Source organism: Sardina pilchardus, chromosome 4 (genome assembly GCF_963854185.1).
Source record: "Sardina pilchardus chromosome 4, fSarPil1.1, whole genome shotgun sequence".
NCBI classification, from domain to species: Eukaryota; Metazoa; Chordata; class Actinopteri; order Clupeiformes; family Clupeidae; genus Sardina; species Sardina pilchardus.
The window spans coordinates 39,162,149-39,189,648 of record NC_084997.1 but is presented as its reverse complement, the minus strand read 5'-3'; the positions used below and the strand labels follow the sequence as shown (position 1 = coordinate 39,189,648).

At 42.5% G+C, this 27,500-nt stretch overlaps 1 protein-coding gene across 5 annotated transcripts in view; it reads right to left on the bottom strand.

Annotated features, from left to right (window-relative positions):
- Positions 1–7,318: 7,318 nt before the first annotated feature.
- The window catches only part of LOC134079217 (ribonuclease inhibitor-like), a 79,050-nt gene continuing 58,868 nt past the window's right edge, over positions 7,319–27,500 (bottom strand). For all 5 annotated transcript variants that reach the window (XM_062535422.1, XM_062535427.1, XM_062535425.1 and 2 more), the window contains 2 exons: positions 12,403–12,576; positions 7,319–7,847 (listed from right to left, as the gene is read on the bottom strand). In XM_062535422.1, the coding sequence (XP_062391406.1) occupies positions 7,769–7,847; positions 12,403–12,576 (253 nt within the window). In that variant the 3' untranslated portion in view covers positions 7,319–7,768. The remainder of the gene's footprint in view (positions 7,848–12,402; positions 12,577–27,500) is intronic.

The following is a 27,500-nucleotide window of genomic DNA, read 5'->3' as shown; positions in this document are numbered from 1 at the left end:
ACACACCTCGCGCTTCTGGAAGAGAGTCCGCTACATGATGCCCCCACCACCACCACTATCATAGACTCACCACACACACACACACACACACACACACACACACACACACACACACACACACACACACACACACACACACACACACACACACACACACCTCGCGCTTCTGGAAGAGAGTTCGCTACATGATGCCCCCACCACCACCACTATCATAGACTCACCACACACACACACACACACACACACACACACACACACACACACACACACACACACACACACACACCTCGCGCTTCTGGAAGAGAGTCCGCTACATGATGCCCCCACCACCACCACTACCATAGACTCACCACACACACACACACACACACACACACACACACACACACACACACACACACACACACATACAACACACACACACACACACACACACACACACACACACACCTCGCGCTTCTGGAAGAGAGTTCGCTACATGATGCCCCCACCACCACCACTACCATAGACTCACTACACACACACACACACACACACACACACACACACACACACACACACACACACACACACACCTCACGCTTCTGGAAGAGAGTCCGCTACATGATGCCCCCACCACCACCACTACCATAGACTCACCACACACACACACACACACACACACACACACACACACACACACACACACACACACACACACACACACACACACACACACACACACACCTGGAAGAGAGTCCACTACATGATGCCCCCACCACCACCACTACCATAGACTCACTACACACACACACACACACACACACACACACACACACCTCACGCTTCTGGAAGAGAGTCCGCTACATGATGCCCCCACCACCACCACTACCATAGACTCACTACACACACACACACACACACACACACACACACACACACACACACACACACACACACACACACACACACACACACACACACACACACCTCACGCTTCTGGAAGAGAGTCCGCTACATGATGCCCCCACCACCACCACTACCATAGACTCACCACACACACACACACACACACACACACACACACACACACACACACCTGGAAGAGAGTCCGCTACATGATGCCCCCACCACCACCACTACCATAGACTCACTACACACACACACACACACACACACACACACACACACACACACACACACACACACACACACACACACCTCACGCTTCTGGAAGAGAGTCCGCTACATGATGCCCCCACCACCACCACTACCATAGACTCACCACACACACACACACACACACACACACCTCACGCTTCTGGAAGAGAGTCCGCTACATGATGCCCCCACCACCACCACTACCATATACTCACCACACACACACACACACACACACACACACACACACACACACACACACACACACACACACACACACACACACACACACACACACACACACACACACACACACACACACACACACACACACCTCGGGCTTCTGGAAGAGAGTTCGCTACATGATGCCCCCACCACCACCACTATCATAGACTCACTATACACACACACACACACACACACACACATTTTAACTACTTTATTTATGTCCGCAATTCATAATAAATGTACAAAAGGACATAAATGTTACAGATGCAGAACATTGCTAAGGCATGATCCACCAATGTGAGCATGATGACAATTCAAACAGCAGATTTTATGGATACACACAACACCTTCTTCTCCATATATGGCGACTCCCAATAATGGAGGATATTGAGCAGTATTTGGCAATTTGCTTTGCCCTTGCTTTTGTAAAGCCAACTATCCTGAGACCCCTAATGACAAGCCTATGCACGTGGCCCAGGCTGCCAAAGATGAGCACCAAATATTGACACTTGTAGCCAAGGCTAGTTATTGTCTGTACAAGAGGGTGATATTTTACTAGCTTTGCTAAGTAAGCCTCCTCTAGACAAGAATCAAAACAGCAGCCTACTTCCAGGATGAACACATCCCTATTGTACTCATCAATGACTACAATATCAGGCCTGGTGGCACTTAACTCAGAGAACACAGACATTTCTCTGGAACACCTGGAAAACATTTGTTGTTTAACAACACAATTTACATGTATTGACACATGTGGCGAGAATAACGATGGTAACTTCTCAGATATAATGTCCACAATTCTGTCATGCCTGGATATGTAAAGACCTTTGTAAAAAAGACAGCCATTTAATATGTGTGACATGGATTCTATGACTTGCTCTTGTCCATGATGCATACACAATGGTGAGTGGGAACGAGGATACCAGATTGACAGGTTTAACCTTGTTGGGTATACCTGAAGCCTGGCTTTGACTGTGAAAATGAGTATGTCTTCATCAATAGATGAATTGTGAAAAATTGTGTGTGAGATGGAGTGATCAGCAAAGGGGATACATGCAAGCTTTCCTTGGAGTTTTAATCCTCTCCAATGTCTCTGACGCTGCTGGTGTTTGATTGACAGCAGAGACGCGCGGCTGTTTCCAGGTGGAACTGAATAGCGCAGACCGTCTTGCAGTACTGTTGCAGTCACAGTGATGTTTTCGTCCTTAATCATCACTTCATACGGTGTAACATGTGTGGTATCGACTCCAGACCACTGCAAGTCAACACCAGTCCAATTGCAGAGATCGTTGAGATCAGGCCAGTCCGATCTGACCCCAAAACCGGCGGCATGAGTGTCAAGTTTGCCATTCGCTTTCTTACGGAATCCTAGAAAGCTGGGTTCCGGTTCTCGGGCGAGGGGGACTTTGCGCTTCCCAAGGTCGAGAAAAAGGGAGGCACGGGCCATCTCTCTTACGGTGCTATCGTCACTGTTTAGCATGCTTAGTAAGTGCGACAGTCTAGTGGCGATGTAAGTCCACTCGAAGTCTGGAACTCCTAGGCCCCCCTCACGTCTGCTGTGATGAATGACATCGCGGGTTGTGTGACTGTTCAGACCGAGCCATCCTCTCACTGTCTTAACAGTTGTGTTGTTTAAGTCCTGCAGAACTTTTCTTGAAATATGCACATTCGAGAAGAAGTGTTGCACTTTTGATAGAGCTATCTGTCTGATAGCATCTATTTTCATTAACAGTGGCAAAGGGGATGCGTAAATTTTTTGCAACCTTGTGGTGTATTCCGTAATTATTCCCTGTATTTGTTGGTCCCAGTCGCCAGCAACGTTGAATCTGTGTCCAAGATAAGTGTACGAATCATGTCGGGAGTACACTCTTATTATTTTTCCACTGATTTTGAATTGTGGGTCACGGTCAGATTTTGACCGGTACCACCTGTTTCCACCGCTCCTTCTCTCGTAAAGCACTGCGCATTTGGACTCCTTTACTTCGAGACCCGACCACTCGAGGAAGGAGTCTGTTTTGCGTAGCATGTTATGAATGATGTTTTCCTGACGAGACGACATTTGCACATCGTCAGCGAACGCTTGTACGGGGTTTGGAGAGATGATTTCGGATGGAGCGCACTGACGCATCCAATCCAGCCACCGGTTAATGGCTAAAATGAAGTTCACTGCGCTCCATGGGCAACCGGTTTTAATGCCAAGGCGCAAGGGTATTTGATCTGTGAGCTGGACTCCGCAAATGACCTCAATAAATGAGCTTTTGTACACGTCTTTGATCAAGTCTATGTACATTTGGGGCAGGTGTATTTCCTCCAGAGCTCTGACCATGATGTTATGTGGGAGCGTTCCAAACGCGTCGCGGAAGAAGAGCGCCCCCCTCAGGTGGGAGATGGGAGTGCGAGGAGCAAACTGCTCCACCTCACGCTTCTGGAAGAGAGTTCGCTACATGATGCCCCCACCACCACCACTACCATAGACTCACCACACACACACACACACACACACACACACACACACACACACACACACACCTCACGCCTCTGGAAGAGAGTTCGCTACATGATGCCTCCACCACCACCACTATCATAGACTCACCACACACACACACACACACACACACACACACACACACACACACACACACACACACACACACACACACACACACACACGCACACACACGCACACACACACACACACACACACACACACACACACACACACACACCTCACGCTTCTGGAAGAGAGTTCGCTACATGATGCCCCCACCACCACCACTACCATAGACTCACCACACACACACACACACACACACACACACACACACACACACACACACACACACACACACACACACACACACCTCACGCACACACACACACACACACACACACACACACACACACACACACCTCACGCTTCTGGAAGAGAGTTCGCTACATGATGCCCCCACCACCACCACTACCATAGACTCACCACACACACACACACACACACACACACACACACACACACACACACACACCTCACGCTTCTGGAAGAGAGTCCGCTACATGATGCCCCCACCACCACCACTACCATAGACTCACCACACACACACACACACACACACACACACACACACACACACACACACACACACACACACACACCTCACGCTTCTGGAAGAGAGTCCGCTACATGATGCCCCCACCACCACCACTACCATATACTCACCACACACACACACACACACACACACACACACACACACACACACACACACACACACACACACACACACACACACCTCGGGCTTCTGGAAGAGAGTTCGCTACATGATGCCCCCACCACCACCACTATCATAGACTCACTATACACACACACACACGCACACACACACACACACACACACCTCACGCTTCTGGAAGAGTCTGCTACATGATGCCCCCACCAGCACCACCAGCAACACCAACACCATCATCAGACCACCAGAGACTCAACGCCATCCAGCTCTACTAGAGATCCCCACACACACACACACACACACACACACACACACACACACACACACACCACCACTATCTTGAGTGGGTTTTCACAAAAGACAGATAACAGATTAAGCTTGGTTATTTTTGGTCATCCTGTCTGAATTTATCCTTGGCACATAAGTAACCATGGGGATTTATTTTGTTCAGCTAGCCTGGTCCTTAGGTCAGAACTATATGTACCCATGCATATCATTTGCTATTCTTGTTTGCTCACACCACAGTTTGCTACATAATGCCTTACGTAAGGGATAATGGACGACACTGCATAGTCGAGGCTGTGAAACGGCTGCTCTGACTACCATACCAGCAACCATGGCATCCAAGCTGCAGACTTGCCCAAGTTTGAGGTCTGAGTGCTCCCTCCATTTGATACAGTTTGCTACCCCTTGTGTCTCTCCTTGGAACAAATTCAAAAAGTCAGGTGCAGGTCTCAGAGGGAAGATGGATGTTGTTATGTGTTTGCATCAGTATGGATGTATGTGTGCAAACTCATGGATGTGTGTGGGATGGGTGCTTGCTTGTGTATGTGCATACCTGAGAGTGTTTGAGGTGATTTATAGAATTTGTAAATAGTAAATAACAGTGATTTCAATTATTTCATATGATAACTTGTTGTGTTAATCATTATAACTTCATATCTGTAAAAAAAAAATATTCCATATGGTACGATGTTGTCTTTGTTAAAATACTTTTTGTTAAATATGAGACCTGTAAAGCATTGAAAACCAGATCCATATGTTTTTGTTCTAGTGGTATAAAGATGTGTTTTAAGGTTAATAAGTTAGCTTAACCGTACTTGGAATGGTAGTGCTAAAATCAACATAAACATCTTTTCCTTTCTCAAATAATGTTGGTTATTATAAAAATGTCTGATCCAAAAAATTATTGATGTCAGACCGGTTGTTGTCTGTAGCCTTCAAGTAAATCATTATCTGAAACCTTGAGAAGTTACTGAACTTATAACTACAAAGTATTGTTATTCAACCTTATCAGTGACGAACAATAACAACTATTTTTTCACATTCTGCCATAATAAAAACTGCCATTTTGATTAAGTAAAATAAAAAAGTATGATGTTGATCTTGGGGAAATGATCAGTTGCAGTAGGAGCAGAACTGTCCTGTACTCGCGCCACTCTTCCACTGGCTGTTCACAGTGTTGCCAGATTGGGTTGACTGATTTCCACCCAATCACCCCGCCGTCTTCAGCAAAAAAACGCCCGATGATGTTTTTCTCATAGAGAACCCATTGAACTCAAAATGTTAGCTGTACATTAATAGTTCCATACCATGCCATTACATCACTAAGTGAAAAACATAAACGGCTCCTGAATCCCGACGGTGTTCTGGATCACTCCCCAAATTTATTAATTTCTTCCTTGGGTCATTTCTGACCTTCCCTGAAAATTTAATCGAAATCCATCCTTCACTTTTTGAGTTATCTTGCTAACAGACAGACAGACAGACAAACAAACCCCGGTGAAAACATAACCTCCTTGAGGGCCCATTCACACTAGGTCCGCTGGACCGGACCCGGGTTCGTTTGGGCCGATGGTTCGGTTGTTTTTGATAGTGTGAACGCAACCGTACCGAACTCGGGTGCGGACCCGGGACCGGACCCGGGTCCGCCTGAAAAGGTGGTCTGGGGTCCGGTTCGCTAGAATGCTGGAGAAGGTTGCTAAGCAAACGTTCTAAAGATTCTAAAGAATCTTTACCTTTGTCCTCTTCATTGCACTGCCTTTTGCTGTGTTGCCAAGTGATATTTTGTAAACAGAATTCAGGAAGTTCGTGTTGCTTATGACGCAAAAGGACCCGGGTCCGCAGACAAACATGTAATGTGAACACAGACCAACTACGGCAGAAGTAACCGCACTCGGGTCCGGTCCAGCTAAACGGACCTAGTGTGAAAGCAACCTGAGAGAGGTAATAATAAAGCTTGCGTGAGTAGCCATCTATGCCACCAAAGATAACCATGTTGCATCTGATGGATGATCAGATACAGCACTTTTCTCCATGCAACAAAAGACCAGGCATTAGTATTAATACTAATTAATGAATGCTAATTAGCAGCACAAGAGCAAAGTTCACCAGATAAGTTTGTGATTGGTGTCTATGTGCACAAGCTACTGTGTGGATGACATCGAGCATCTTCTCACTACACATCCCAGCTGCCTCATTAGTGCTAGTATGCCAAGGCTGTTGATGCCCTCACACATACCCGTTGGACTCGATGGCCAAGACCAAAAAGTAATCCCTTGACTGCTCTGTAGCCTGAATGTGGAGCTTCGTGTTTAATTTCAGTTACAAGTGCATCGAGCTCAGAAACGCTACAGGTACCGAGAGGTTATCACCCGCCATGCGGCAGAACAGTGAAGCCTCACAATGACCTCACAATGACCCAGCTGTTGGTCCAGTGTGGAGAGTGAAGCCTCACAATGACCCAGCTGTTGGTGATTGTTGCCATTTGTTGGAGCAGTGTGCAAAGGCCTCAATATAAAGCTTTAATTAAAAGCCTTTGTTGCTAGGTAACGATAAACAAACTCAAAGATCGTAATTCTTTAGAAGTTACTTTATAGTAAAATAGTCTGAAATAAATCTTGTGGACTCGAGCTCTAGAATCTTTGGTGCTGGTATTTGTGGATCTGTGCAACGTTCACGCAAAGAATGTCTCAAAAATAGAGGAATGCGTGCGCTGGTGATCCACGAATGCAAAATCACATTTTACAAAGGCAATTTTCAGTTTGACAAATGCCAAAATATTTACAAATACACATCTATATTTGTAAAAATAAATTAGCAAGTTATAAATGGGATTTTTTTATTTGTAAAATAATTATTTGTGGATATCAAGACAGGCATACAAATCAAGCAATTTACAAACATATGTCCTCCAATTTGGCAGCTGACGCTATCGCAGCACAGCTCTCCTCTGTGAGGGAACAGGACTGCAGCCTGGAGAAACACAACACATGATCTCATTATTACACTCACATACTGTACCTCTAACTAGACAACACACACACACACACACACACACACACACACACACACACACACACACACACACTATACAGCCAGGAGAAACACAACACATGATTACATATCATTAATATACTCACATACTGTACCTCTAACTAGACAACACACACACACACACACACACACACACACACACACACTATACAGCCTGGAGAAACACAACACATGATCACATATCATTAATACACTCACATACTGTACTTCTAACTAGACAAAACACACACACACACACACAGCCTGGAGAAACACAACACATGATCACATATCTCATTAATACACTCACATACTGTACCTCTAACTAGAACACACACACACACACACACAGTTATGCAGATGCTGCTCTCATTATTATTGTGCGTTGCCTGTTTGCGCTGTGGCGCGTGGGTTGTTTTGTCTCTCTGTCCCCCTCTCTAGGTTATTCCGTGTGTGGGCCGATTGCGGGGCGGGGCAGGGCAGGGCCTATTTAAGACAGCCGCGTCCCAGGAGGATGTCTTGTAAGGGACTGAGGCGGCCACCCCACGTTGTGGGAGGTACAACACTGGATGTGGTGGTGTTGGGGAAAGGAGATGGCAGGAGATGGCAGTTCCAAATACAAAAATATAATTTATTCAATTGACGGGCAGATCAGGGAATCACAATCCGGGTCCAGGCACGATGCAGGTAGCCTGGTCCTGACCATCCCATAATACTACCATTTCATTTCGTATTATGGTCTGGAATTTCTTTGCTCTGAAGCGCTTGCAGGAAGCGGGAAGTAACGCCCAGTTCTGGTTTGAATTGATTGGACAGCTCTCACCCAATCGGCGATAGTTACTCATAACAACATAGCGCAGGCGTTTAACGTCATCGTCACGAGCGCCCTCCCCCTTTCGCCCCCACCAACCCGTCTCTTCGTTTATTGGCTGCTTTCTGGAGGGGGGGCGTTCTGTTTACAATTCTACCGAGCAGAATGCTCCACAGAGGAGCACGGCCAGACTCGTAGTGGAGGCAATCCTTGGCCGGAAGTACGTGGATGGCTCGCGAGGCTACGATGCAGGGTTCTCCTAGGCGACACTTTTACAGGCAACAGATCCATACAAGGCGACTTCGCAAAACTATGGACCAAACTTTCCCCTTTGCCTCACAGCAAGCAAGGGTTACTTTTTAAATTACTTTACACTGACAAATAGGACTTCCCTTTAATCCTGGACCTCCAGCTCTTCCCATGTGGCTTCCCTGTCTCCCATGTCTGTCTGTTTCTCACCCTGTGTGAAAGAGCCCTACCTTAAATAGGCTAGGCCATTAACCAATTAGTGCTTGGACTGAACCACTATAGGACGTGTGTGTGGGGGAGGGGGCTGTACCATTAACACCACTGTTAAAATCAAAAGCTTACACAGACTACATACAAACACATTCACAACAATGAACATAAAACGGGTGCATGTGTGCAAAGTCTGTGTAGGACAAAAAGTTTGCAGAAGGGGACAAGGAGAGGTCTTCATTGCGTTTCTAGCTCTCGCCTCTGTTGGGGCAGAACTGCTGGCAGCCTGTCGCTGCGTCGTTGCCTCAACTCGCCATTTTCCTTTTGTTTAGACTGAACTTTCATTAAGTTAGCACTCACATATATAGTCCGTTTACAAAGCACTTAATCTTTATTTCTACTTATTATGACGGGTGGTGTTTGGTGTCAGGTTTTTGCACGCTTTTAGTAACAGGTTCAGGGAGCGTAGAAGACTCCGGAAGACTCAAAAGTCCGCATTGTCTTTTGTTTCAGTCGGGAGTCAGCAGACTATGGTTTTCTTTTGAGTCAAACAATCCCAGGGTTTGCTTTCTGTTTTGTAATACTTTAGCTTCAACGCACCACCTTGTTAATTAGTTTTTCCTGTTCGCTTTATTTGCCTTTGTTGAACAACGCACTGGTAAATATATTGTTTCTGGCATTTCTGTTACAAATAAATATCCTTAAACCGTCCGTTCTCTTTGGCCTTTGTTATGTTGTGGAACCATCTTATCATTTGTATGGTCTCGTAACACACACACACACACTCACATGATCACATATCATTAATAAACTCACATTCTGTACCTCTAACTAGACAACACACAGACACACACACACACACACACACTCTCTTTCTTCCCCAACACACTGCATTTTATCATCATGCACTCAGAGGGGGGCACTGCCACACACATACTCACCCTGTAGTGTCACACACACACACACACACGCACTCAAACACACATATAGGTCATCACTCGCAGTCGACACACACACACACACACACACACATAGAGAAACAAACATAGACGTTAACACACAGACACACACCCTCGAGAACTCCCCTCACTCACCCCTGTGTTTCCCACACACACAAGTATCCAACATACACAATATCTATTACACCCACAAACTGTACATTTAACAACACATAACACATACATAATGTAGATATGGTTACTAAGGTGTAGTTAGGGTAAACATGGTGGTTGCATAGTGTACAGAGAGTTGATAGTGTGAAGGTAGACAGTTTAACGATGAAACATTCCAGTTCCAACTTAACTAATGATTTCTATTCATGTTAAAATGTTGATTAGCTAACTTAGCTAATGATTTCTAGCGGTTACGCTAAAAATGCTAATTATGCTAGCAATGCTAACTTTATTAACAATGCTAACCAGGTTGATTAGCTAACTTAACCGATGATTTCTAGCAGTAATGCTAAAAATGCTAACTATGCTAACAATGCTAAATTTGCTAACAATGCTAACCAGGTTGATTAGCTGACTTAGTTGATGATTTTTTTGCAGTTATGCTAAAAATGCTAACTATGCTAACTAGCTAACTTGCTAGTGAGGACTTTTATTTTGAAACATTTGTTGCTAGGGTATCCATGGTGGCCACTATCAGGAAACAAGAAGTTACTGCAGTATAATGATGTTGTTTGCTATGGAAACGGTCATAAACGCTTAATTTTAATGGTTGCTATGTTGGTTGCTAGGTACATGGAGGTTTCATGTAGTTGACCGGAGGCATGGCTGATGATAACTGACAGTGGGAATGGTTGAACAGTTAAATAGATGAGTAGTTTCAATGGTTAAATTATTTAATAGTGTATTATTGAAGTGAGGACTTTTATTTTGAAACAGTTGTGGACAGAGGAAACAGTTTAACAGGTATATGTGACCTTCCACGGCGAAATCATTCACAATGTCCACATTTTCAAAATCAAAGTTATTACGTTTTCAGGAAGGGGCATAATCAACCTTCAAAACGATACCTATATATAATGAATTGAACGTCATATTACTGAAATATAAACATTCAAAGGAGTCGATTTCATCCTGTCATGCCAATGAGAAATCTGCCTCTGAAGTTAACCGTCGGCTCAACACTCACGAACGCTTTGTAAGGTCGCCGCTATTACAAGATTTACGGTACTTGTATCAACGACACAGCACACGGATGGCTTGGTGGTTGTCAATGAGTGCAATTACCGTAAATATTGGAATAGAGTGGCAAAAACGAGACGCCTCTAACTTCCTGCTTCCTCTAACTTTCTCACCTCAACAAACTCACGTTTTTAGACTACAAAAGGTCAGTTTTTCGGCGAAATGTATTCACGGCCGTACAGTGTAGACCTCCCACTGTTTCAAAACACTTACAAAAAAAATTCCACGATTTTAGCACAAGTGACATAAATGGCCATTTTTCTCAGAAAAACGCCTGTTGCGACAAGCGACTGGTTTTGCCGTGGAACGACACATATGTAGTCTTCACAGAGAATGTATGCTTAAAGCCTGAGAGAGAGAGAGAGCTGCTGCAGCTGGCCTGGCCACCTGGCAGAAGATTCTAATTGCCCTATTATGATGTCCTAATCACAATGTTAAGTCTATGGGGAAATTGTCATTTTAATGAATTAATAGTTCAAAAAGTATACAAAGTTGAAAAATACAAAGCCCGGATGGCCTAAGTAAGACCTACGCAACGCAGTTTGAATGAAGTTTCTACGTTAAAGGAATACGCCACCCAAAAATGAAATTAAGCTAGTCTCGGTCACCCCCAGAGTTAGAACAGCCTAGCTAGCAGTGCTTCGTCGGCGATGAGGCTGAATATAGTTCCAAGTAAAGATCTGCCCAGGTAATAGTCTCGTTCGATTTTGCATTATGATTTGTACTAGTTTTGAACACACGGCTCCCAAGATATATTTAGAAAAAAATGTAGACGTCTCGGTCACTTTTTGGAGGACGTGCGCACTGACACCCTTCATCTATAGCAACTGTGCTAAGCTAAAGCTAAAATCGCTGCTCCCAAAGCAGGAGAATGCCCGGACGGATTTTAACCGGGTTTTTTTCACTGTTCTAACTCTGGGGGTGACCGAGACTAGCTTAATTTCATTTTTGGGTGGCGTATTCCTTTAAACGGTTGAGGCTCCATTAAGTGCGTTAAAAGAAGAATAATAAGAAAAAGTTCACTCAAACTCACTTTAGTGTCTCCAGTTTGCAGTGGGGATTCTTGAGGAGCTCTGAGAGATGCTGAACTCCTGCATCATGAAGCTTGTTGCCACTCAGGTCCAGCTCCTTCAAACTGCAGGAGTTTGATCTAGCAGCTGACGCTACCGCAGCACAGCTCTCCTCTGTGAGGGAACAACGCCACAGCCTGGAGAAACACAACTCATGATGACATATCTGATTATTGCACTCACATACTGTACCTCTAACTATCAGAGGTGGAAAGAAACGAAATACATGTACTCAGAATACTGTATTGAGTAGCTTTTTCGTGTATTTTGGATTTTGTGAGTAGTTTTAAAAATCGGTATTTAAAATTTTACTTGATTACATTTTGAGTAAAGTATTGTACTTTGTTAAATCACAAATCCAATCAGTTTCTTTAGTAAAAAAAAGAAAAGAGGAAAAAAGTGAATCACCGGAACCATGAAGCCCTATTGAAGAACATGCTGATCATTGTCACCTTAGTGGTCCGCTAACCCAGGGCTGTACAGATGGTACGGGTTGAGAATGCTCCTTTCTTTCCCGCACATCGGGACTCCCGAAGCATCGGGAAAACTGCAACCGCAAGGGGGCAACATAGACCGCCCTAGTAATATTGGTTCGGCTCATGGAAAAACCCGAGGACACCGCGTTGGTGACAAGCGGAGAAAAGAGACATGACGCTCGGCATGTTAGATTGCAGTTGCAGAGTTTTCGAATGTTTACAGCCTACCTCACAGCTCTCTCACTCGACGTAGCCTATAACTGAGTCAGTCCAGCAGAGATGCCAGAGCAACGTTTTGGTCAATGGAGAGGGAGAGAAATGCTCCGCATATCCGTCTCATTTAATCATTAAAATGAAAGTGATGACTGGCGAAATTAATCAAACGACGTTTCAATAAGCCATTGTTGAAATGAATGAAAATGGTTTTAGAAACCTATAGGCCTATCAGAAGGAAATAGCCTTCAATTCAACCTGAAATAGGCTACTCGAAAGGCAACCTTAGATTAATTCATGAATTCATTAGGCTACGGTTACAAGACCGCATTTCCGTGAATAGGCTTTTATTGTCAATGTCAAGGCGAAGACGAAAGAGATGGACAAGATGGACATTTTGGCTACATTTACATGCTAGGAATACTTAGAAATGTGTAGGCTATAGGCTATTTTAAAACGGAGGCATGTTCATTTTAACCGGCCTACATGTACCCAGCACTTGTTATCACAGATTTTGTCCACTTTTGACGACTGAAAATAAAATTTATTTAACAGAAATCTCTTTAATACATGCCTATGCTTGTCACTTTACTTATAACCGTAGCCTACATGCATGGAGAAGATCGCGCATTTTGTAACATTGTAACAATGGATGGTCAGATATGCGATAGGGCAGTGAGGGTGATTCATTGTAACCATCGACTAGGAGGTCTAGCTCCGCAATATAAGTTTCTAGCAACGTATGTATCGTATGCATGTTCATGTTGATTCAGAGATAGGCATAGACTACCATAGGCTGCTGGGCGTCAAGCTATATGACAGCATTTTATCATGTGGTAAATTAATAACTAACGTCAGTTTAACATGTCAGAACTTTTGATCACCGAATAAAGCATGACGGTGTTAACAATCGAGCTGTGGCGCAACTGGTTGGAACATGTGCAAGGTACGCCAGCGACTGGGGTTCGAAACCCACTCGAAGAACCTCTCCGGAACTCATCAAGAGAACGTTTTATTAAAAAATGAAAGATTTTCTGTTTTGCGATTTTTTTTATGTTTGCGATGTCTGCTGAAAAGAAAAGTTAATAGCCTATGTGAATTCGTGGTTCAGCGCACACTCACGCACATTTTTACATTGACATAGTGTCGGGCTCAGGTGTCTGTCGAGAGAGAAGAGGGAGAGGCAGTCGTCCTCAGTGCCACATAGGTAGGCTATATTGTAGTGAACTGGTTAGACGAGTGTGGGGGAGGGGGCATGATCGCACAAGACAATTGCTCTTCATGAAATGGATCCCACATACGGCTGTCGATTTTTAAATGTAGCCTAGGCCTACTACACCACCTACGAAATCGGACGTGGCACATAGCCTAATTATTAGGCTACTGGATTTAATATAGCAAATCCATGGACTTTGTTCATCCTATATATACAATAAGTATAAAATCCGACAATCCAAAACGATAACGAGATCTCCCAGAAACAAAAAACAAGTTTGTTGAGTAGCCTAGTCCTTCCAACAATCTCAGCTTTTGCGTTTGATAGATAAAAGGCATCCTGTCCTGCTGTATTCCAATGAGAAAAAAAAACATCCAAGGTATAGGGTCACGGTAATGCAGAATGCATGAATCTCTCTCTCTCTCTTTCTCTCTCTCTCTCTCTCTATATATATATATATATAGACCTGGCCTTTTACCAAATGGCGAACCTCGAAAATTATTTAGGATATAGCCGTGTCCATTACGCACTACAGTTATTTTTTAGGCTATTGTTTTATTTGAGTGTTTTTGTCTACCATGGCAAACATAGTTGAAACGTTCGCTCTAAACTTATGTATTGTTTTAAGAGAATATGCCAATGATAATGGCACTTTGTAAAAACAACAAATTCTTAGGATTTGTCCTCTCACCTGCAGCAGGCCCATTCAAAAGCCCATCCACCTCATTTGCATTTGAAAGAGCCAATCACTAAAGTGACACATTTAGTCTGGAAAAAGTAGCAGGCTAGCCTACTTTATGAGTTTTTTTGACCCCTCTAATAAATTGCTAGGCCTACTACGATATGGAGGAAGGGCTGCCTAACTGTTCCCCCTAAGAGTTTTTTCATAAGATAAAATGTTTACGCTATTTAAGTTTAGGATTTGGTAGACAAGACAACCTCGGAAAAGTTCTTCAGATAAACATTTTTTTATTGAATTAAAATGTATCACCGGGGTTTCGGGGCTTGCGAAGGCATTTGTTGATCTTATCGATGCAGTCCTTGCGGCCACTTCTCCCCATCGTAGGAAACTTTCTGTTTAGTGTTGACAACACAAAGGCCTTCACGTTGTGTGGCAGTGCTTGCTTGCCCTTCGATCCATCCCAGTTGGTGGTTTTGCACCTGTCCCTGAGTTATAGTCTATATGAGTAAGCGCTTATGCTCTAACCGCATAATAAAAGAAGCACCTGCATTCCACAGCAGTGCTTATGGCAAGGCTAACACCTGTCACTGAGCTATGGACAAGCAGTTATGCTCGAAAATTATCATAATAACAGACACACCTAATTGTATGGCTCTATGTTTAAACACATAAAATTAGCAAGCATTTCCTCCCGATAGCAGCAACGTTTGCTTTCTTTTTCTGTCGGTCCGCGGTTGCTTGGTCAATTGCGCAGCAAATTATCAGATCACCGGACCTAATTTCACTCCATGTCTCGCGGACCAGCAGCAGTCTCCACGTTTCGCGGCCCATAGTTTGAGAAACGCTGCATTAAAGTGTCATTTGGTTGTAGGCTATATGTTTAGCGATTTCTTTGTGTGTTTTTCATTGTAGTGTGTGTGCATTGAGTAGTTCCTTAAAATACGGAACAAAGAGCGTCCCGTAGCCTATCTGTTCAATACGGAAAAAGACTAACTATTACCTATATATTTCTTATAACGAAACGCGAATAAAAAATACGAGGACTGACCGTCTCGTTTCTCCGCGTTTCCCCCAATACCATGGCGACAAAGAGAAATAAATATGATTTGACATTTAAGCTGATTGCTGACAAATTTGCCACACAATTCGGGAGAAGCAGCGGACAGGAGCGCCACCACAAGCAAGCACTTCTAGCCCAAATTAACATGGCAACGTTGCCTATGACTAAAGTGTCTAAGTAGGCTAGTCCTACTAATATTACATTTGATTGGTAACATGTTTGTAGCGCGCCAGTTTACCCATCCCCTACATCAAAACAGCTTAGAATCAATCAAAGAATCAGCTGTGTCGGCGTTAGGCTGTAGGCGATTTTCTATAACCATTTTCATTCATTTCAACAATGGTTCATTGAAACGTCGTTTGAATAATTTCGCCAGTCATCACCTTCATTGTAATGATTAAATGAGATTAAGGAGTCGACTATTGACGGATATGCGGTCTTCATCATTTTGAAATACGGGATGAAACTTTCTGCCACCTGGTGGTTGTTTGGGTACATTGCCTTAGCCTCGAAAAAAATCGGCTTGACGGCCTGCGGGATCTCTTCGGGAGTCCCGCGGGAGAAGGTGCATTCTCAACCCGTACCCACTGTACACTGCGAGCAGGTCGTCGCAAAAACGAGTAAAAATATATTAGTGCGAATATAAAAAATTAATTACTCGCACATGTGCGAGTACTGATTTCAACCCTTTCATTCGTATTTTGCTCCTAAAATGAATCCACACCAATTTTCGAGCATCTGTATACAAATTTCAGAGTTGACAACTCGCACCTGGCTAGACACTCGCTTTCAGCATCAACCTCGCGCTCTCACACACACGCACGAAATGTCACACTCAAGAAATGTCACTCCAAATCCATTCTTCTTTTTTTCAATCAGTTGGTGACTATGTAGCAATTACCGGTGAAACGGTAAACCATGGCAAAACTGTTGACTATAACAATTACCGTGTTCATTCAATATTATTATTATCACGGTTGATAGGCTTAAAACGGTGTGGAAACCGTGCGTTAATTCCTCCCAGCTTCACCTGAGCCTGCATTTTACATAGGCCTGGCAGACTTCTATGAAACAAAAATGGTATCCTACTGATTCTGTTGTCTAAATGATGTATTTAACCACGATTCGGTGTATCTGCTTTTAAGGTGGAACATTTTCATCGCAAATGTGCGCTGTAGGCTATATAGCCTAGCCACTCTGCGGTCTTTTTATGGCTACATTCACATTAAATCCATTCCACTAACGTTATCAGGAGAATATCGTGACGCTTAATTTTAAGCACTGGTTGTCACTCACTGGATATAACAGATATAGGCTACCAAACTCCAAGACAAGTCATGGCAGAGTAAGTTAAGCACCCAGCCAATTAAACATGACCAAGGAAAAAGTGAACGGACAACTCACAATGCCATGCCATGGTAGGCTACCTAAATCATTGACGTTAACATTGCTGGACACTCATCTTTTCCATTACCCCGGAAGGTAACACTTTATAATAAGGGTACATGAATTCTCATGAACTAATGCATGAATTAATGCATGAATTACGCATTAGTTAATCCATTAATATATCATGAATCATTATGACTTAACATGAATTCACTGATTGCCATTAATGAATTAATACATAAATAACTCATCATCTTAAGCATTAAGTACGGTTGGCACATCATCATGAATCATGATTAATTAAGCATGATCATGATGACTTTTTGTCAGACAAAATTTTGGACATCACGGTCATGGAGAAAAAAGAAAAGTAATTACACATGAATTCATGTTAACTAAATGTCATGAATTATCATGAGTTAATTAATTAACTAATGCATTAATTATAAATGAAAATCTCATTAATAAACATGAATTAATAGTACTAGTGCAGTGCCCGTGCAAACAATGTTTTCCAAGAAACGTGTTGCCCAATGACGTTGATGCAGGTAGATCATGTTAGATTGGTGATGAGAATCAGGCCCGTGCTGTTAGAGCTTTTTACTCTTTGCAAGGTAATAAAAAAGTGAAGGGGAAAGGCGTTTGAGTTGCAGCTAATGGCTATTAGACACATTACATACCCATGCGTTTTTGCTGTTGTTGGGAAATGATAGCCTAAAGCTAACCGCATGCATGGCCCGTCTATGCCATGGCCATGCCAGTGCTATGGAGCGCAAGGCAACCGCGGTTGTTGATGAGTAGCCTATGCAACGTTACGTGACTTTAACAGCCTGCTTACCAACATGGGTGCATGTGTGTCGGACTCAGCATGTTTATCCAACATGAACAATCTTGAAACGGTCCGTTGTTTACGTGAGACATCGTCATTTCCATGAACACAGAGTTTGTCAGCGAAATGGGCTTTTTTGTTTCTATATGCTGGAGTAAGTGAGAGTGAGGGGGAGTGGCTAGTGCAGAGAGCGGTAGAATTGTGGGATTGCGGCAGAGTTGTATTTTGTTTAATTTTAATTTTAGAAATTGTCGGGAGAATATAAAAAAAACTCTTCAGGTACAGGCCTACCTTTCTACCACTACACCACCAACCTCTCCAGATTCTGTGCAGTCAGAACATGATCCACCTCCCATACCACCGTCATCACCCTTGCCATCTCCTTCTGACCAACCTCTACCTCAAAAACAGAGGGGAAGGAAAAAGGTTCTAAGAAGGCGTTCAAAGGTTTGGGCATCGTTGTATGAAAGCAATGCTAAGCTTGAGAAGGCTCTGCAGAAGGCTGCGAGGTACCGCAAACGGTATGATCGATTAGTGAAGAAAGTGACGCAGGCTGACTCCCCAAATGCTAAGTCCAAAAAGCAGATGACAACCCCACCCCACACTCTAAGAAGAACTTTGCTTTTCCACAATGTTCTTCTTGCTGAGCTGAGACAAAGACATGAAAATGTCTCATCAGAGAGAGACAAACAACTTCTTTCAAAGATAATGGCTGGAAAGATCATCAAGAAGTATCGCCTCCTGAAAATGGCTAGAAAAGAATTTGGCTTCTCAACCAAGAGAATGAAAAAAAACGAAAACCGGTCAGCAGCACTTAACATGTACACAAGAAAGAAGCAAAAAAACAGCATGAGCACAGACACAGAAGAGAAAATCAAGCAATTCTTAGAAAGAGACGAGAACAGCAGAGCAACAACGGGGAAAAAGGAGACTGTGACGCAGAAAAAAATGAAAAAACAAAAGCGATTCCTTAATGAGCCAATGGAAATAGTTCATGACAAATTTCAGAAGGAGTATCCTGACATTAAGGTTTCATATAGTGAGTTCTGCAAGAAGCGTCCTTTCTGGATCATAAAGCCCACAATTAAAGACAGGGACACGTGCTTATGCAAGACACATGCCAATATCCAGTTAATGGCAGACAAACTGCTGCAGCACAAAGTGATAACCAGCAGCAAAATTGAAGATTTGGTTGTCTCTCTGTGCTGTTCTCCCTACACTTAAGAGTGTATGTACAGAGAATGTCCCAACTGTGTGGACAAAAAATTGCAAGTCTCAGCCTTTGACCCTGGGGCCCAGACATTTTGGCATGCATGGAAGGCGAAAGCTGAGGAGAGAGAGAGAAAAAAGAAAGATGGAACTAAAGAGAAATTCACAGTTCATCTCACTGTCAAAGAGAAAGTAGAGGGCACACTGAATACTTTACTGGAGGACTTTTCAACAGATCTAAAAGAAAAACTTGGTAAGCATGCTTACAACATCAGGCATCAATATGCAGCTCTCCGTGGCCTAAAAGAAAACTTAACAGAGGACGAGGTCATTCTGCATATTGATTTTGCTGAGAACTTCCAGTGTAAGTATAACAGTGAGGTCCAGGCGGTACATTTTGGAGATTCACATCACCAGGTCTCGCTCCATACTGGTGTGGCCTATACCTGGAAGAATGTGAAGTCTTTATGTTCAATCAGCCCTTCTTATCGGCACGACCCTTCTGCGATATGGGCACATCTTACCCAAGTACTGACCTACTTGAAAGAGCAACATCCCACTGCCACCACACTTCATGTGGTTAGTGACGGACCAACGACTCAATACCGCTCCAAAAAGAACTTCTTCCTCCTCACCAATGTTCCTTATCAAATGGGTTGGAAAAGGGTAACCTGGAATTTCTTAGAGGCTGGCCACGGCAAAGGCCCAGCTGATGGGATTGGAGCGGCAGTGAAGAGAAGAGCGGATGATCTTATTGCAAGAGGGAGGGACATTCCAGACGCTCGAGTACTGTTTGAGGAGCTTAACCAGCAAAAGTCTTCCACCGAGCTGTTCTACATTGAGCCAGATGCCGTTGAGGCAATGGATGTTCACGTTCCAACTGAATTACAGACAATTCGTGGCACGATGAAAATTCATCAGGTACTGTATGGCCTCACTGTTGTTTCTTAACACAAGTGAATTGAATGCTCTAACAAGCTGTGACTAATTGAATGCTCTAACATGCTGTTTTTTTTAAAAAATCTCCTTGCAGATCGTCTCTCATTCTCCAAGTCAGATGACTTGGAGGATTCTCAGTTGTTTTTGCTCAGCACCCGGTAACTGCAACTGTTTTACACCACAAACAGTCCAGTTTCAGCCTTGGGATGATGCTACTCCCTCTACTAGCACACATCCTGTTACATCCCATGATGCAGGTCTGCAGCCAATTTTGGATGTACAGGAGGGTCTAATTGGTCAGTGGTGCGCAGTCATTTATGATGACGATGTGTACCCAGGTGTCATTCAGGATGTCAATTCATACAGTGGTGCTCAAGTGAAAACAATGACTGGAATTGGGGTCAATCGCTTTTATTGGCCGCCCAGGGATGATGTCCTCTGGTACCAACAGTGATGGGAATAACGGCGTTATTAATAACGGCGTTACTAACGGCGTTAATTTTTTCAGTAACGAGTAATCTAATTGATTACTTTTCCCATCTTGATAACGCCGTTACCGTTACTGCCAAAAAATGCGGTGCGTTACTATAGGCTATATTATTTTTTTTTTCTCTCTCCATCAGACCAGCTAGATCTCAGAGCCGAGGGCGAGGCAGATTAACTTCAGGGTTTCCCGCAGCGCTTTCCTGCTAAGGCAGCCGCCTTAACAACACAGGGCTGCCGCCTTAACTAGCGTCTTCAATAAATAAATAAATAAATAAATATATTATGTATAGTGATATTCGCCGTATTACTCTGACATGTTTTCTCCCTGTCATTCCAAACCGTAGCCGCTAGTCTCCCTTCTCTGTAGAACGCATAAAAAAAGAAACATTTTCAAATCGAGTTGGCACAGGCGACGCGCTCATTCAGCATGAGTATTTGATATCAGGTGCCAATGCCACGCATATCTCAGAGTGACTGCGAACACAAATAGCCTAAACCTAGCTAGATTTGACGACTCTCACAGGAATGGTTCTCCGTTGAATCTACCAAATGTATGGGATGAGCGGCATAACACTTTTGAGCGCTGTATCTTTTTTTTTTTTTTTTTATCACTCGTCTATGAATGCATAGCCCACTGCATCTTGTAATTTGTTGTGACAAACACTTGTGCCATCTAGCCTACAGCTAACAACAACTTGTGACGGCTATTCATTTACGTGTTGTAAAATACTGAAATTGTCTGAGGTTTACACAGGCTAGGTTAAACTTCAAACTGTAGCCTCTTGTCTCCCATGCCAGTTTCATTCATCCCGACCGGGCGGGACGGGAACACACGTTTCGGTGTGGCTGAAATAACTCCTGAATGTTTTTGTTCAGAGCTGAACATGCAACTGTAGGCTATTTGACAGGTGACAGATTTGGTTGTTAGTGACAAAATATTAGCGTTCAATGCGGTACATTCTCGCTAATTATGTTTTAAAAAGCATTAAAAACGTTCTGGCTCTCTTAGGCTATATGAGCAACAGGCACGCACAATATACAGCTTCAATCAAAGAATTGCAGCTTTAGGCTACTAAATCACAATTCACTAACTTTACCATACAGTCGCAATGTTACATTTTCATACAGTTTCATCTTTATTTCATGGTATATTCTAAAATATCCACCATTACAAATATTCTTGGTTTTAATAGAATATTATTATATTGACTGGCTTTAAAATATATCCTATGGTGCTATGCTGAGCAGTGCAAAGGTTTTGAAAGATACAAAAGGCCCTGTATTGGAGTTGTAAACTTACACTTTTAAGGTATAATATTGTCTAAATTGTGTTAATGATGTTTAATTGGTTGCTGATACAATTAAATCTGATACAATGAATGTGAAATCCAGGTATATTGCTGTCATTAGTGTCAAAATTCAACATTTTCAATATTAATGAAATGCTGACAGCCTACTAAATTTTTACTTCAGCTGACCTCCTTGTCTTCAAGTAAATCAGAAAAGAAGTTATTTAGACAAGTGTGTGCTAGACTGCTCCTGTAGCCAACAATCTCCTCTCTACCCTTTGGGAATTGAACTGTTATATGATCCTTGGTGATGTAAATTATGAAAGCCCCTTTCTTTGGTTGGTCTTGATGCGGCCTTGACTCCTTTAAGACTCAGACTTGCTTCCTAAAAGACTCGGTTGTTGTCACTCGGTCTCGGCTGCAGTTAAAACAACGGTCTCGACTCGACCCCCCCCCCGCCCCCCCTCCCCATCGTAGGGCAGTGGCGGCGATGCGGCGGGGACGCTACGGCGACGCCCCCTTCCCCTGGACAGACACCACCTTAACTAACAAATTTTCTGGGGGAAACCCTGAACTTTACTGTTCTTCCTTGGGTAGTGAGCACGAGACAAGCGCATACTGACGATTGGGTGAGGTTGGGTAAAATTTCATGGTAAGCCAATCAGAGGTAGAGTTGGGCGGGTGTTCCTAAACTTGCATAGTAGCCTAGTTCGACACACACAGCGCGGCGCATCACAAGCGAGTTGGTCAAAGTGAAATCGGTATGGCGAACGCAAATAGGCTACTCCAAAAACAGCATTCGCTAAATGGAAGTACAGTACAGTCATTATTTTTTCTTCCATGAAATGAAAAGAACGAATGTAATCGTCAAATGCACATTAAGCCCTAGTCAAAAGTGCCTTGTAAACATCAGTGTAGAGTAGCCTAATTCAAACTCACTCAAACATCTCTCAACATCGCATGCCTCCACAAAATTAGTGGCCAAGACTGCCGAAAGCGAAGGAGACGGCTACAAAACCAAAGCAACAGAAGCTTAACAATTAAGAATAAGCCACGAACTTTTGTGCTGGTTGTGGTAGCGCATTAGCCTACTAACGAAATGCGGTCAAGGTGTGAGGTTATGGTGGAATAAACAACAGCATCGGACGCGATTCAGCCAATCATAATCAAGGACTGGAATAATCCGTTTTAGAGGCATAGCCTACTTTAATTCTGCCCAGTTCTGGCCTGTTGACGGGCAATAAATATCAAAAAGTTCCAAAACATCTATTGTGTTATTTGTATCGATCCACTATACAAACATAGTATCTACATGCCATTTGATTGGAGTCTCACTCCCTCAGCAACATTAGAAAGATGTGTGTACATTAATAATGTATTAGGCCTATTAAATGTCCATTTGCCCATTTCACTACAATATTGAGATTTATTATTAACAATTGAACATACACCTGTATTTTAAGTTCCGTTAAAAAGGTGGATTCGCATTTAAAAATTTACTTGAAAGTAACGCACCAGTTACTTTCTGAAGTAACTAGTTACTTTTCTAATTTGTAACTGAGTAACTAATTTAGTTACTTTTTGAAAGTAGTAACTAGTAACTGTAACTAGTTACTTTTTAAAAGTAACTTTCCCAACACTGGGTACCAACCAATGGATATAATAGGGCTCATCCCTGAGCCCGTACCAGTAACGAAACGGCACAAGCAGATTAAGACGGCCGTTTGGAAGGAAATCTGCAAGATTTGGCCTTGAATCTTACTGCCACCATTTCTCTCTCTCTGTCTCTCACACACTTCCTGTCTATAAACTCTCTCTATTTCACACACAACCTCACTTTCATGCACACACATACTGTAGATTATCTCACACACATTTTGTTTGGTCACCCTAAATGCCTGCCTGTAAGAACAGTGAACTCTTTCTCTCTCTCTCGCTCTCTCTCTCTCTCTCTCTCTCTCTCTCTCTCTCTCTCGTTCAAGATGCTTCACAGTTAATTTTTTCGATATGATGTGAAACAGTTTGCGGTGTCTTTAAAATGTTATCTTTAGAACAGTGTTCATCTAAGAGACCAATTAAAATACAATACCACACATGCACAAACGCACAGGCACACACGCCCACAGGCACACACACCGACACACACAAGCACTCTCTCTCTCTCTCTCTCTCTCTCTCTCTCTCTCTCTCTCTCTCTCTCTCTCTCTCTCTCTCACACACACACACACACACAAACATGCATGTGTTCAAGATGCTTTACAAGCACTCAAAGTGATTTATAGTTCTTGTTACAATACATCGATATGACTAAGGTTTAGGTGTTTTTTTTGTATTCTAAAATTCAAAACTGTGTTTATCTAGCCACTTTCTGTGTTTACATTTTTGTGTGACTATTTGTGGTTAATGTTCTTTACAGTAAGACTATATCTGTTCATCTGGTTATGGTAAGAGACCAAACAGACCAAATTGATTTGTTAAATGAAATTGTGTGCTTAGGAGGTTTCAAATAAATGTCACCTGTTTTTCTACATGGACGTCTGTCCATTCACTGTCATTTCCACAACACCCAGTCATTTCCACCACACAAAGTCATTTCCACCATCTCATACCTTTTTCAAAAATATGTTAAAAATTCTAATCACTCATAAAAAACTTCTGCATAGTTTAAGAGATAAAGTTGCACTTAATTTAATAACACAAGAAGTTATTTCCTGGAATGTATCTAACCAATCTAATATTATATTTCAAGTTGTTGTAGATGTAAGTTTTGTATTTGGTACTCATGACAATTAATTTACTCAATCCACAAATGTATGGCAATTCCAATATCAGTATAAACTGGTAAAACTATGTGTTAAAGAGATCTCACACTATCAAGAAATGATGTATATCATTCTAATTTAACATAATAATCAAATATTTACATGTGATGGAAATGACATTTCTTCAATGCGGTTCAGAAAATATGTCAAAAAACACCTATTTGTCTTGTAATATTAGTGTGTTCTCTTATGGATCATCAAACTAGACTAGTTATACTAACCTGTGAGACTGTGACCATTTTGATTTGACAACTTATTTCCCCCTCAAGTTCACATGGTCAAAAGTGCCCGAAGTCTAAGAATCGCCCATATACAGTGTTTCCCAGAGATGAGATGAGAAGGCAATGTGTGGTGGGGTCGCCCCATGTCTGAGGGGGGGGGGGGGGGGGGGGGGGGGGGTGCACCCATATTTGTCATTGCATCGCCTTTTTATCGCTCTCCTTTCATATAATGTAAATGATTTTTTTTACCAAGATGTGAAGCTTGTCTTTATTTCAAACACACACACATTATGTAATTATTTACATTATATACACTGACATTTCTGATATTCATAACAGCAAACGTTATGCAGATTATAGCCTACTATTCATATTACAACTCCACTTCTTAAATTCAGCTGTCTGGTTGAAGCCTCAAAATATTGTAAACAAAGTAGCAGGCTAAGCTTATACTCTACTGGTTGGACTGTTCAGTTTCCCCACATGTGTTTAAGTTTCAAGGTAAGCTAATACTTTTTCTCCTTGGGACAGGCCCTTTTAAGTCTTAGAGTTGAAAAAACATTGTTGGTCAGTCAACTTGAATGCAAGAGTTTTAATCAAATGTCTGCAGCATAGCCTACTAATGATGCTAACCGAATATAACAGTAATTTAGCTAGCCGTCTTCTGTGCGTCAATGCGTCAACGATTGTGATGTTTTATTTGGATTAAATGTGCATGTGGAGGACGGGTGTCCATTGAGCGCGCCCGAGAGCGGGCCAAGGAGAATGAGTTTACTTCTACGGTTTGGTAATTAAGTTGAACGCATAGTCTACAAAAGTTGCGGGAGAACTTTATGCTTCTACCCGAGCAGTGTCAGATGCATCAGTGCGACCACCGACCACGCTTCCAGGGATGATCTCGTTGGTTTTCATGGAGACAGACAGCCGCGGTGTGCACAGAGGGGAGGGGCTGTGTGTGTGCGTGTGTGTGTGTGTGTGTATGAGAGACAGACACGTGAGTGACAGAGAGGGAGCGCAGGGAAAGGAAATTCAGCTTTACGAATGCTGCGTGTTTTTCAATAGCTTTTCAAAATAAATAAATAAAAGAACGAAACGCAATATGTGGCGGCCGGTGCTGAATCTGTGGCGCACCGCCACAAATTTGTCTATGTGTGGGAAACACTGAGATAGATGTCATTAATGACATCAGGTATGGACAACAAATTCATCTTGAGCATTAGGTACAGTGGGTGAATCATTATGAATAATGATCAATTACACATGATCATGGTGATTTCTAGGTTTTTGAAATGTGCTCCAAGGGGTAAGTAAACTATACATTAACTCATCATGAACTAATTAAGACCATTTTCAGAGAATATCGAAGAATCCACATCGTTCAAATATAGGCATGTCCTCATTAGCTAAGCATTATCTTTTCATTAGTTAATCATGTCTGTGGCCCCCAGATAAAGTGATGAACAGGTGGTGCTTTAAATGCATGAAGTTTGAAGTCATGCAAAAATGGTCAATTTATATTAATTAATGATGAATTACTCATGAGTTCATCATGTTTGTGGCCCCTCACCTAAAGTGGTAAATGGACCCTTCTTTATCACTGACGAAAGAAGTGATTTTAAAAATAAATAAATTGTTATATTACATGAATCAAAGATTAAGTGCTCATGAGTTCATCATGTGTGTGGCCCCTTAACTGAAGTGGTAAACAGGTGCTTATTTAACATTGATGAATAGTGTTATTAACAATGAAGAAACTGATATTTAATTTGTTATTTTTAATTCCTGCCAACAGGCGCATCAGTGCATGAATCCTACACACATCAAAACACTACTTTCCATACAAAGTTGTAGCACACGAACAATGAAAGAAACAATCCAAGGTTCAAATCAAAGGTTTAAACCTATAAACTTATTTAAAGTTATAGTGAAAACGAATAAATGCTCAAAATAATAGGGCAGAACATCTTTAGCAGGGGAACTGGGTGTGGATGTCTTTTATTAAGCATCCTAGAGGGCCTTTGCTGTGGCGCTTTGCCAGCCAGTAGGTCCACTCGATCCTACAACTTTGTATGGAAAGTAGTGTTTTGATGTGTGTAGGATTCATTATTAATGGATTAACTAATGCGTAATTCATGCATTAGTTCATGAGAATTCATGTACCCTTATTATAAAGTGTTACCCACCGGAAATATTTGTCTTTACCGTTGTTATTTTTTTGAACATTCATGTT